This window comes from Centruroides sculpturatus, unplaced genomic scaffold (assembly GCF_000671375.1).
Source record: "Centruroides sculpturatus isolate CEXI.00-Female unplaced genomic scaffold, Cexi_2.0 scaffold150, whole genome shotgun sequence".
In the NCBI taxonomy this organism is placed as follows: Eukaryota; Metazoa; Arthropoda; class Arachnida; order Scorpiones; family Buthidae; genus Centruroides; species Centruroides sculpturatus.
The window spans coordinates 180,876-193,255 of NW_019384512.1; the positions used below are offsets into that span (position 1 = coordinate 180,876).

Here is a 12,380-nt window from a genome sequence, read left to right on the forward strand (position 1 = left end):
GGCAGTCAGGCGTCACGATGCTACAACACACCCATTGGGCATGCTCTTTTATTGTCTTAAAAAAAGTAAAATAGGACAAAATTCCCACTTTTTACCATTTTACAGTAAACACAATGAATAATAATATTTATCTTTTTATTCGAGTATTCGTTTCAAAGTTTTTATTTATTTTGTTTTCTTGATCAGTTAAACAAAACCGAATATTTTAAAACTAATTGTTAGTTAAACAGTAATATAAACAAAACTGAAAACATTCGCACTTTATGCTTTTAAGGAATAATTTATTTTAAACAGTCAAAAAATAATAATTTTATGTTTATTTGCCAATATCGTTCCCTCGATAAAGAAAAAGAAAATTAATATTAATCATAATTAAACGTTAAACTTTTAAAGATTTTTTCCTAAATTATGAATTTTTAATAATTAATTTAACAGTTTATCAAAGAAATTTATAAAGTACAATTGATTAAAATAAAAACAAAAACACTTTAGTTTATTTAAATTCGGTTTTATAAAATTCAATTTAGATGATAGAATTGTACTTTTTTAGTCACAAAATTACAAGATAATATTATTCTAAAAATATGACGTTATATTTATGATGACATTTTAAAACTATATCGATATAACAACTAATTTATTTTATTTCTGGATAACACGATGCGCTTCGACGAAAATAAATTCATTAATTCTAAGGATAATTTCCGGTGAAAATCCGGTACTACCTACAGAAATTATAATACGTCATCCCTAATCACGTGTTTCTTGGGAAGTTTAAATAATAAAATATAAATATAGATGAATTGTAAGATTACAATATTTTTCGCGCTCCGCTTATTAAATTTTTTTTTAATGCATATATTCTCATATGTGAGGTAATCAAAAACTGGTTTAATGTTTACATGCTCAAGGGAGGAACTTCAGGTGTGACATCAGTTTTTCTTCGAACAAAATATCCTTTAGCGAATGACGTCATTGTTGAAGCAGCCAATAGAATTAATTTCTTAGAAAAAGTTTCAAACCACAATTCAGAAAATAGCATTTGATTTAAAATACATGTGTACATAGCAAAAACGTTTTTTTTCTCATTGTTTTTGAATTTACTAAGCCATTCAAATGCATTTAGATTATTTAAATAACTTTGGATCATTTTCTCGTAAGTAGATAAATATTTAATTAATAAATACAGTAGTTATAATTGATTANGTGTTGCCTGTAAAGTAGTGTTTTCCAACAATATAAATGACACGCTCCTTCACAACACATTATTTTAAGAACACACACAAAAAAAAAAAAAAAAAAGTCGGAATAGGAGGCATATTGGGTAATCATATAAAGTAGCGAATTCGGATATATGTAATAACATGCATTAATTATATAAACAATAAGAACACACAAAAAAAAAGAAAAAAAAAAAGGAAATAGGAGGCATATTGGGTAATCATATAAAGTAGCGAATTCGGATATTTTTAATACCTTAATTTGACATCCGCTGAACCTTTTGTGAAAGAAACACTCATTATATTGCATTGTGTAACCCAATTGACATTATTATTTATAGGTAATTTAATCTCTTCGCTCAGAACAATGGAATTTTAAAGGTCTCTGGACGTATTTCAATTAAAAAACAAAAATTCTAAAACAATCTGAACATATGTCTAATTATTATATCAATGATTTTATATCGCAATGAAATTACAATTACTATATATTTTATAAATAATTAATATTGTTTAGTAAAATGTATTTTTTATTTATATATTTTATAATGGTAAACAATTTAATGTAAAATTAATTTAAGTTATAATCTAATTTAAGATTTTCGCCCACACAAATTGTAAGTTTTCTCTTGACCTCGATGAATGAATCATTGATTCATTGATAAAATGTTTGCAAGTTTTTCGTTTTAACTTAATTGGTCATCGGAAATCCTTCAAAAGTCATTTACCATTAATCGTATTTTAGTTTAATCTCAAACTGTAATTCAAATTGTCCTTTCGATAATGTTTTTGATATAATGTTAGAAAAATGTAAACATTAAATGGGTAAAATATTACTAAGTTCATGATTTTATAATTTAGTACTATTATCCCTTTTAAGGGAATAACATTCAAAAATTAATACCTTATTTAATACTCATTCTAATTTCCATTTTTAATATAGTAAAACCGGAGTTTAATCTGTGATTTGAATTTTAATTAGAGTTTATTTTATATTAGTTTATTATATATAAAGATGTACGTAATTTTCAACTAAAGTTAAAAATTATTCTCTATAGTTAATAGCTATAAATATTTATTATTTATATTATAAAATATTAAAACTAAATTAACTATACAAAACAATATATATATTTTCATAAACCTTTTAATGGAATGAGCTTTTTTGTATTAATTATATAATGATTAAGATATAAAACGAATGAAATAGGTGAAACAATGTGATCTATGGAAGCAATAAGGTATTTGTAGTCGTTATAAATTATTCTACTGAATCAATCGAATATTATTTACTATTTTAAAAGTAATATTTAGTATACATTACGATAAAATAATTTCTTATTCATTGATTAAAATAAAAGTTTCAAATATTCTTTAACGGAATGATGAATACGCATTCCTATAATTATTTTAAAAAAATTACGAAATAATTTTGACAAATTATTATGATTAAGAAGAAAAATATATTGACGCAGTAGAGGTATAATATAAATATCATAAAGAATGATGCAAGTTAAACATTCCTAAATACGACTGTAGATAAAAAATATTCTGTAGCCTACATTTCAAATTTTTAGTTGTAAATTATAGGCCTAATAGCCTATCTGTTAAAATTTTCAGACCAATATTATTTTTCTGACATTTTTTCTATTTCTATTCTTTGTTTATTTCTTTTTTAAGACGGATTTACATTAAACATTCATATGACATAAGTTAAAATTATCTTTGTCAAAGTTAGGTTTGCGATCCTTATCTTAGGATTTAGACATTTCCATAGATTTTAATTTACACTTGTTAGCTATTTTATAATATAAATAATTTAAATTATATTTATGCTTTCTATAAATTGAATTTTGTGTTCTTCATCCTAAACTGTCAATGATCGACATCAAAATTTTGAAAATTAATAAACAAAACTCTTCGAAAGCAATGTTATCATACTCTCAACAATGTAATTTTTGATCTAATTTCAATGTTTTTTTTTATAAATTTTAAAAAATCAAATCTGAAAAATCACAAGGAGCAGAATTTGATTGATTAGTTTTATGGAGCAAGAACAACAGACTAAGGCCAGGCTGCTATAAATAGTGTAAAATAAAAAATAGTAAGTTATATAATTAAAATGTAAACAGAAAAATAATTCAATGAAAAATAAATTTAATATCTAGGTTAGTATATATAAAATTTTTACTTTAATATAGTGTTTCTGATTAATTAAATGAAATATTAATAAGACCATTTTTTAAGCTGGTTAGCAAAATTTTATTATTTTTAAGATAATGGTGTCTAAATAAAAAGTTAATTAGTTTCTAGAAACATTTGTATTAATTTATGTAATCAATATTTTATGTGAAATTTTGTAATTTATTATATAACTTATATATATATATATTATAAATATTACGTTTATATATTCATTTACATGTTAAATTAAAATAATACAAGTACCATTTACAAGTATGGCATGTTTAAATGAACATTTTACATGTCATTTAAACATGAATTTAGAGATAAAAAATAAACAATATGCATGTAAACAATGCTTATAAGATCTTTAAGATTATCTTTTTCGCTCTTTTCCTTTAAATATATACATACAGAAGCAACCCTACATATAGGCGAAAAAGGCGACACCTAGGGTCTCACGCTTTCAGGGATCTCGCAAATTTAGTAGTATATTTTTATTATTTAAATCATCAAATTGGTAATTATTGAAAATATAATTGTGCAGATGCAACTACCGTATACATAGGCCTATATATATATCTACACGTGCACTACACATATCTATAAGTTATAAAAAGATTAAGCATTTTTATTTCAGTAAATAAGTTTCCTCTAAAATAAGCTCATGCTTACCCTTAGATACTAAGCTTTCTTTCGGCACTATAATTTCAGTACTAAGTTTAGATAAACGATGATTGAAATTGATAAATCTGAAGAATCTAGAGAATTAAACAAATACTGAGGACGAAGATAAAGCGAAGAATAATATCGAAGTGTTGTAATGCGACAATGAAGAAATCGTTGAATGTTAGAATTCTTCTGATAATTCCTTTGATAATAAATGTGTATTTTTTAAATAAATAAGTTTTCAAAAGTAATTCTGAATTTAATAGTTGGAAACAGAAGTCATTTAGCTTTTGAAATTAAATCCGGGACTTATTTAAGGAAATATCCGTTATGCATGTAATAAAACAACATTAATTTTGAAGATTAGCATTGCCCTAACTTTTGATCTAGGCCAAATTGCACATAAATCGTAGATAGGTGGGCCACAGACATTTTTATATAACTTATTTCAAACATATGAAACATTTTTTATAGGATGTAATATACTGTACAGTACAGTACAGTACATTTCATTCGATATTTGCAATGGCGTATTGGAGCTGAAATGTGTCGAAATCGTTCGTTACTTTTTTCCAGAGCCGGAACGCGTTCCGGAAGATTTTAATTCGTAAGCACAAAATATAAAATTGTTAATATAGACATAAATGAACAAACTTCCGATATCTCATAAAAAAATCTAGCGGTGAGTTGCGTAACTTTCTCGGAAATAAAGTTAAAATAGCGTATGATGTTATCTTTTACTCGATTTTATTAAAAAATATTTTATATTTTTAATCATTATAAAATGGCAAAAAGCTTGATTTTAAGGTTAGAGATGAGTTTTATAATAAAAAAAAATTGTAAATGCTAATAAGAAATAAAATCATCATTAATTCCGATTTCACTGGAGATATGAAATATGACCATCCTCTATCTCCCCATCTCTTCGACCATTAACCACCAAAATTTGATTGCATCAATCTTCCTAATACACCAATTCCTAATTTACTAATTCAGAATCTTTTAAAGAAAATTTAACAGTCAGTAGCATACTGTAATTTTAAGATCTATACCAGGGGTGGGCAAGCAAAAGTTCAGTGGGAGCCGAAATGTAGGTTTTGCAAAATGAATGGGAGCCGCAGTTCTGTACTTTTTTATTCTGTACCGCAGTTCTGTACTGCAATTTTATTATATAATGTAAATATAATATAAAACAAATATTGAATTTTTTAATAAACATATTTTCACAAAACTGTGGAAATAAAATTGTAAAAAAATAATAAAAAGCAGAAATTAACACTTTCAGCAAGAGCCGCATGTAACTCAAAAAGAGCCCAATTGCCCATGTCTGATCTATACAAAAAATTTTCATCGGAGATAAATGAATTTTTTATAACGTATAGAAAAACTATTTAATATTCCTTAGTCGATATTAATAAATATCTAATTTTTAAAAATATCCAAACAGTACGAGACCCCTTAGGTTTCTGGAGCTCCCGCATTGCGGGGTTTTGTGGAACCTATTTACGTAAAAAAAAAAACTGTACTGGNATTAACTATACAAAACAATATATATATTTTCATAAACCTTTTAATGGAATGAGCTTTTTTGTATTAATTATATAATGATTAAGATATAAAACGAATGAAATAGGTGAAACAATGTGATCTATGGAAGCAATAAGGTATTTGTAGTCGTTATAAATTATTCTACTGAATCAATCGAATATTATTTACTATTTTAAAAGTAATATTTAGTATACATTACGATAAAATAATTTCTTATTCATTGATTAAAATAAAAGTTTCAAATATTCTTTAACGGAATGATGAATACGCATTCCTATAATTATTTTAAAAAAATTACGAAATAATTTTGACAAATTATTATGATTAAGAAGAAAAATATATTGACGCAGTAGAGGTATAATATAAATATCATAAAGAATGATGCAAGTTAAACATTCCTAAATACGACTGTAGATAAAAAATATTCTGTAGCCTACATTTCAAATTTTTAGTTGTAAATTATAGGCCTAATAGCCTATCTGTTAAAATTTTCAGACCAATATTATTTTTCTGACATTTTTTCTATTTCTATTCTTTGTTTATTTCTTTTTTAAGACGGATTTACATTAAACATTCATATGACATAAGTTAAAATTATCTTTGTCAAAGTTAGGTTTGCGATCCTTATCTTAGGATTTAGACATTTCCATAGATTTTAATTTACACTTGTTAGCTATTTTATAATATAAATAATTTAAATTATATTTATATCATAACATGCCAGATAATTCCAATAAAATAAATTTTCTGTAACTGTGAAATATGATTGATTAAAAATACTCACTTTTGATTGTTGATGTTTAGAAGTTTTATTTTCTTTAACTATGTTGCAATATATGAATCAAATNGAGTTAAGTTATTAACTTATTATGTTAGGATGTACAGTACTGTACAAATAACACATATTCACACGTCTTTCTCTAAACTAGCATAATTATCATATTATTATATTTTGTGGCTGAAAATTAATTAACCATTTTAAAATGAGCCTTATATTTAAATTAGTTAAACAAGGCTCATTTGTTTACTTTTATATTTACAGAATTACGTATTGAGGCGGAGCATTAGCGAAGCCTTGTCTATGATCATGGCTTATAGAATTGTGTTCATTCTCAAAATCTGTTCGATCGGTTTTGATTAAGCTTTGTTACTTTCTATTAATTGAGACGAGGAATAAAAAATGAAATAAAAAATGGGGACCATGACTTCGTTTTCGAGATTAAGCGAGACGAGCGAGCGCGACAAAGCGATATAACACTAATCACGGTCGCTAGCACTTCCATGGGCTTCGCTATAGAGTCGAGTTCATTTTCGAAATTTAATGAGCCGATTTCGATTAAACTTTGCCATTTTCTATTAATTTCAATGAGGAATCCAGAAATGTAATCAGTGTCCATTTAATTGTAAAAATAGGAATTGAGGAGTTTTCGATATTCAGAGGGGTTAAACTGACAATGTCCGTGCTTTCTGATGCGACTGAGTCAGTCTAACGGAATTCAGGCTTAGGGTTAAAAAATAAAAACATCTTTGCGTGCGCCTAACGGAAAATAGGAGCTAGAAACAAACAAAACACAAGAACAATCAATGAAGCAATCAATGAGGATTGCTTTGTTCTTGGATAGCCTCTCCGCGTCGGCAGATACTGTACAAGGATCGTCTCTTTTGTGGTGGCAGGTGCAGGGATCGCTTTTTTATTTCCGGCTCTCCTCAATTCTATCGCGATACGACAAAGTCGCGTGATGTCCTAGTAATTTATTACAAAGATATATATTTTATATTTGCCTGATTTGTTTTCTTTAATGTTAAGCATCATCTCAATAAATTTATTATTTAAATCATTAGAATAGGAGAAAAATTTATTTTTTTAATATTTAAATTTGAATATATTTTATTTTCTAATTTTATTTTCGAATATTTAAATTTGAAGCGTTTCGAAAGAAGATCGGTTCTTTAAATAGGAACAAAGAAACCGATATAAATATAGAAGCAATCGACTGTGCTAATCACGAAGACATAGTGAGCGAAATTATAAGACAAGAGCCAGAACGGGGGCATTGGTCTGGAAGATTCGACTTTCTATTAGCATGTTTAGGCACTGCTGTTGGATTAGGAAATGTATGGAGATTTCCATTCTTATGCTACAGTAACGGAGGAGGTAAAACAAAATAGTTCTTTTTTAATGTTTTAAATATAAAAGTTGAAGCAGCCTATTTCAAATTTATATATATTTTTTAAATATTTAGGCGCCTTTCTAATTCCTTATGTTATCATGACGTTCGTAATTGGAATGCCTGTATTTCTAGTGGAACTGACATTAGGCCAGTTCAGTGCAATAGGCCCTCTAAAAATTTTCAAATATTTATCCCCGGCATTTAAAGGTCAGTATATATTCGAATATTTTAAATATTTCATAGAAAAATAAATTTTAATAATAATTATTTGAAANAAATAATACAAGTACCATTTACAAGTATGGCATGTTTAAATGAACATTTTACATGTCATTTAAACATGAATTTAGAGATAAAAAATAAACAATATGCATGTAAACAATGCTTATAAGATCTTTAAGATTATCTTTTTCGCTCTTTTCCTTTAAATATATACATACAGAAGCAACCCTACATATAGGCGAAAAAGGCGACACCTAGGGTCTCACGCTTTCAGGGATCTCGCAAATTTAGTAGTATATTTTTATTATTTAAATCATCAAATTGGTAATTATTGAAAATATAATTGTGCAGATGCAACTACCGTATACATAGGCCTATATATATATCTACACGTGCACTACACATATCTATAAGTTATAAAAAGATTAAGCATTTTTATTTCAGTAAATAAGTTTCCTCTAAAATAAGCTCATGCTTACCCTTAGATACTAAGCTTTCTTTCGGCACTATAATTTCAGTACTAAGTTTAGATAAACGATGATTGAAATTGATAAATCTGAAGAATCTAGAGAATTAAACAAATACTGAGGACGAAGATAAAGCGAAGAATAATATCGAAGTGTTGTAATGCGACAATGAAGAAATCGTTGAATGTTAGAATTCTTCTGATAATTCCTTTGATAATAAATGTGTATTTTTTAAATAAATAAGTTTTCAAAAGTAATTCTGAATTTAATAGTTGGAAACAGAAGTCATTTAGCTTTTGAAATTAAATCCGGGACTTATTTAAGGAAATATCCGTTATGCATGTAATAAAACAACATTAATTTTGAAGATTAGCATTGCCCTAACTTTTGATCTAGGCCAAATTGCACATAAATCGTAGATAGGTGGGCCACAGACATTTTTATATAACTTATTTCAAACATATGAAACATTTTTTATAGGATGTAATATACTGTACAGTACAGTACAGTACATTTCATTCGATATTTGCAATGGCGTATTGGAGCTGAAATGTGTCGAAATCGTTCGTTACTTTTTTCCAGAGCCGGAACGCGTTCCGGAAGATTTTAATTCGTAAGCACAAAATATAAAATTGTTAATATAGACATAAATGAACAAACTTCCGATATCTCATAAAAAAATCTAGCGGTGAGTTGCGTAACTTTCTCGGAAATAAAGTTAAAATAGCGTATGATGTTATCTTTTACTCGATTTTATTAAAAAATATTTTATATTTTTAATCATTATAAAATGGCAAAAAGCTTGATTTTAAGGTTAGAGATGAGTTTTATAATAAAAAAAAAATTGTAAATGCTAATAAGAAATAAAATCATCATTAATTCCGATTTCACTGGAGATATGAAATATGACCATCCTCTATCTCCCCATCTCTTCGACCATTAACCACCAAAATTTGATTGCATCAATCTTCCTAATACACCAATTCCTAATTTACTAATTCAGAATCTTTTAAAGAAAATTTAACAGTCAGTAGCATACTGTAATTTTAAGATCTATACCAGGGGTGGGCAAGCAAAAGTTCAGTGGGAGCCGAAATGTAGGTTTTGCAAAATGAATGGGAGCCGCAGTTCTGTACTTTTTTATTCTGTACCGCAGTTCTGTACTGCAATTTTATTATATAATGTAAATATAATATAAAACAAATATTGAATTTTTTAATAAACATATTTTCACAAAACTGTGGAAATAAAATTGTAAAAAAATAATAAAAAGCAGAAATTAACACTTTCAGCAAGAGCCGCATGTAACTCAAAAAGAGCCCAATTGCCCATGTCTGATCTATACAAAAAATTTTCATCGGAGATAAATGAATTTTTTATAACGTATAGAAAAACTATTTAATATTCCTTAGTCGATATTAATAAATATCTAATTTTTAAAAATATCCAAACAGTACGAGACCCCTTAGGTTTCTGGAGCTCCCGCATTGCGGGGTTTTGTGGAACCTATTTACGTAAAAAAAAAAACTGTACTGGCACTGTACAGTACAGTACGTACTGTACTGTTACATATTGACAATAGATGGTAGTAATGTATACACGCGACGATATTGTCACGGATTGATAACAACGAGTAACAGTGTTATTAATTAAAGATAATTGTGAAATAGTTTGTTGTCTAATGCTTCATTTAAATTTTTTAATATTTGGGGGGCGACGAAAAAAATGTGACTGGAAAACGGGTTCTCGACATCATAAAGTTCGGAAAACGTTGATATAGATGGCATTAGGCTACATAGTTCAAATTGTTATTCCCAGGAACGTAATCGCAATTTGTGATACTGAGCATATGGAAAATGATGGAGGTTCAACGATGATTTCTCAAAAGAAAAATTTGCTCATAAAAGCAGATATTAGAAAGTTCAATACTGATAAAATTAGATAAAATACAAAAAATAAGGTAGAACCCGATTATTCGAGGTAATATGGACCATTGCTACCTCGGATAATCGAAAACTCAGATAAAAAAATTACAAATAAAAACGATTTGTATGATATCACTTTTAAGTTCTCTTTTTAAGCTTATATCAATATCTTAGTGAATTTTATCATATATTGATAAAATTCACTAATATAATGTAGTATAATGTTTATAATGATAAAGCCTAATTAATTTTGTAGCCTAATGTCATCCATAGCGAAAAATCCAATTAGGAACATTTAGTTCAATAGTTATCGGTACTTTTGGCACAAAAAATTGGGTGTAGTTATGATACCTTGTTTACAATTCACTATAATGAAAACGGGGTTCCATAATACCACCTTCTTCTCTATTATTATAGAATAACAGTTTTTGCATCATTTATTATATAAAGCTAATGCGTACTGTACAATCAGAACGAAAATATGTAGACTATTATTGTAGTTACATTTTAATGTGATTTGTCTTATAATGAAGCTAAAGGATAAAAGGTAACAGAAACAAATTATTTTGTAATAATACTACAGTTTAAAACTTTCTTCTATAAGGCCCGTCAGCGGCCAAGCGGTCTTTGTTCCCTGAACACTAAGAGTTCGATCCTGGGTTCGCGCCTCGATTGGACGGGATGGCTTTCCGGGTTTTCTCCACGTCTGTAACGCCTAAATAGGGGCCAGTTTCCCTTAAAAAAGGCATCCCCTATGTAGATCGTCCAAGTGTTGTGTTGCCATAACTTAAAACAAAAAACTTTTATGAAAAGTGGTATATTTGTTAGGCTTAAACACCGAAAACGCTCACTGAGCGAAAAAATCGACCACAACGCATTCTGACTTATCAGAATTTCGTGTCGTGGCACTTTCAAAACTGTGCACAACGCGTTTTTGTATTCAATAAGACCACAAAACAAGATTCGTGTCGAGATTCTTTTAGTAATCAACCAAAACGCGATCTAACAATGTGGAAATGCTACGTGTTGTGGACGCTTATTAATGCAGCCATGACGCGATGTGATAAAAATATCTGCGCAAAAAAAAAGTATAAAAAATTTATAAACAAAACTATTAACAGCAAACTGTACTGTCTTCGTGACTGTGAAGAAAATGAAGAGTTGCGCATATTATACATTGGTTCTTTTAATGATATAACGTTTTGTGATAGGAAATTTTACTTGAGTATTTTTCTAATAATAAACATTGTTCAGAATGGTCCTTTAGTGGAAATTAGATTTAAATTATTTTTATTATTTTTCAAGAACTATTGTAACATTTGGAATTGCACTTTATGTTTTTGGAGACATGTGCACTTTTTGTTAATGAAGTATCTTTTACATTCGCAGCTTATATGTTGCTTGCCTCCACATGACAACATAGAGGCCGAACGAAGAGTTAGCGAAGTCGAGAGCACATCTTGCGGTTCAATAAAGTTACTATCAGCAACTATAAATTTATTGCAAAAATAAACGTCAGGGAATGCAATACTATCTCCAATAACAAGTTCAGAAAATTTTGAATAAGAAAATGAAATCATTTCTTGTGTTTGTTCTTCTTGACCAAGTTTAGCACACACTCTCTCAACTCTAACGTTGCTCTTCGTTATACTGTATAATTCTCAATATAGACTAGAATTTGATTTTATTCTAAATAATAAAAAAATTTGTTACTTATTTTTGCACAGATATTTTTATTACATTGCGTCGTGGCTATATTAATAGGCGTCCACAACGCGTGTAGCATTTCCACATTGTTAGATCGCGTTTTGGTTGATTACTAAAAGACTCGACACGAATTTCGTTTTGTGGTCTTATTGAATACTTTTCCAAAACCCGTTGTGCGTATTTTTGAAAGTGCTACCACGACACGAAATTTGCGTTGTTGCTGGATCTGAGAAATCAGAATGCATTGTGGTAGATTTTTTCGCTCAA

General features: G+C 28.0%; 1 protein-coding gene across 1 annotated transcript in view; it reads left to right on the plus strand.

Annotated features, from left to right (window-relative positions):
- Positions 1–1,021: 1,021 nt before the first annotated feature.
- Positions 1,022–12,380, plus strand: part of LOC111622477 (sodium-dependent proline transporter-like) — a 17,177-nt gene continuing 5,818 nt past the window's right edge. Inside the window, exons 1-3 of the mRNA XM_023364869.1 lie at positions 1,022–1,156; positions 7,549–7,776; positions 7,865–7,999. Coding sequence (XP_023220637.1) covers positions 1,117–1,156; positions 7,549–7,776; positions 7,865–7,999 — 403 coding nt within the window. The 5' untranslated portion in view covers positions 1,022–1,116. The remainder of the gene's footprint in view (positions 1,157–7,548; positions 7,777–7,864; positions 8,000–12,380) is intronic.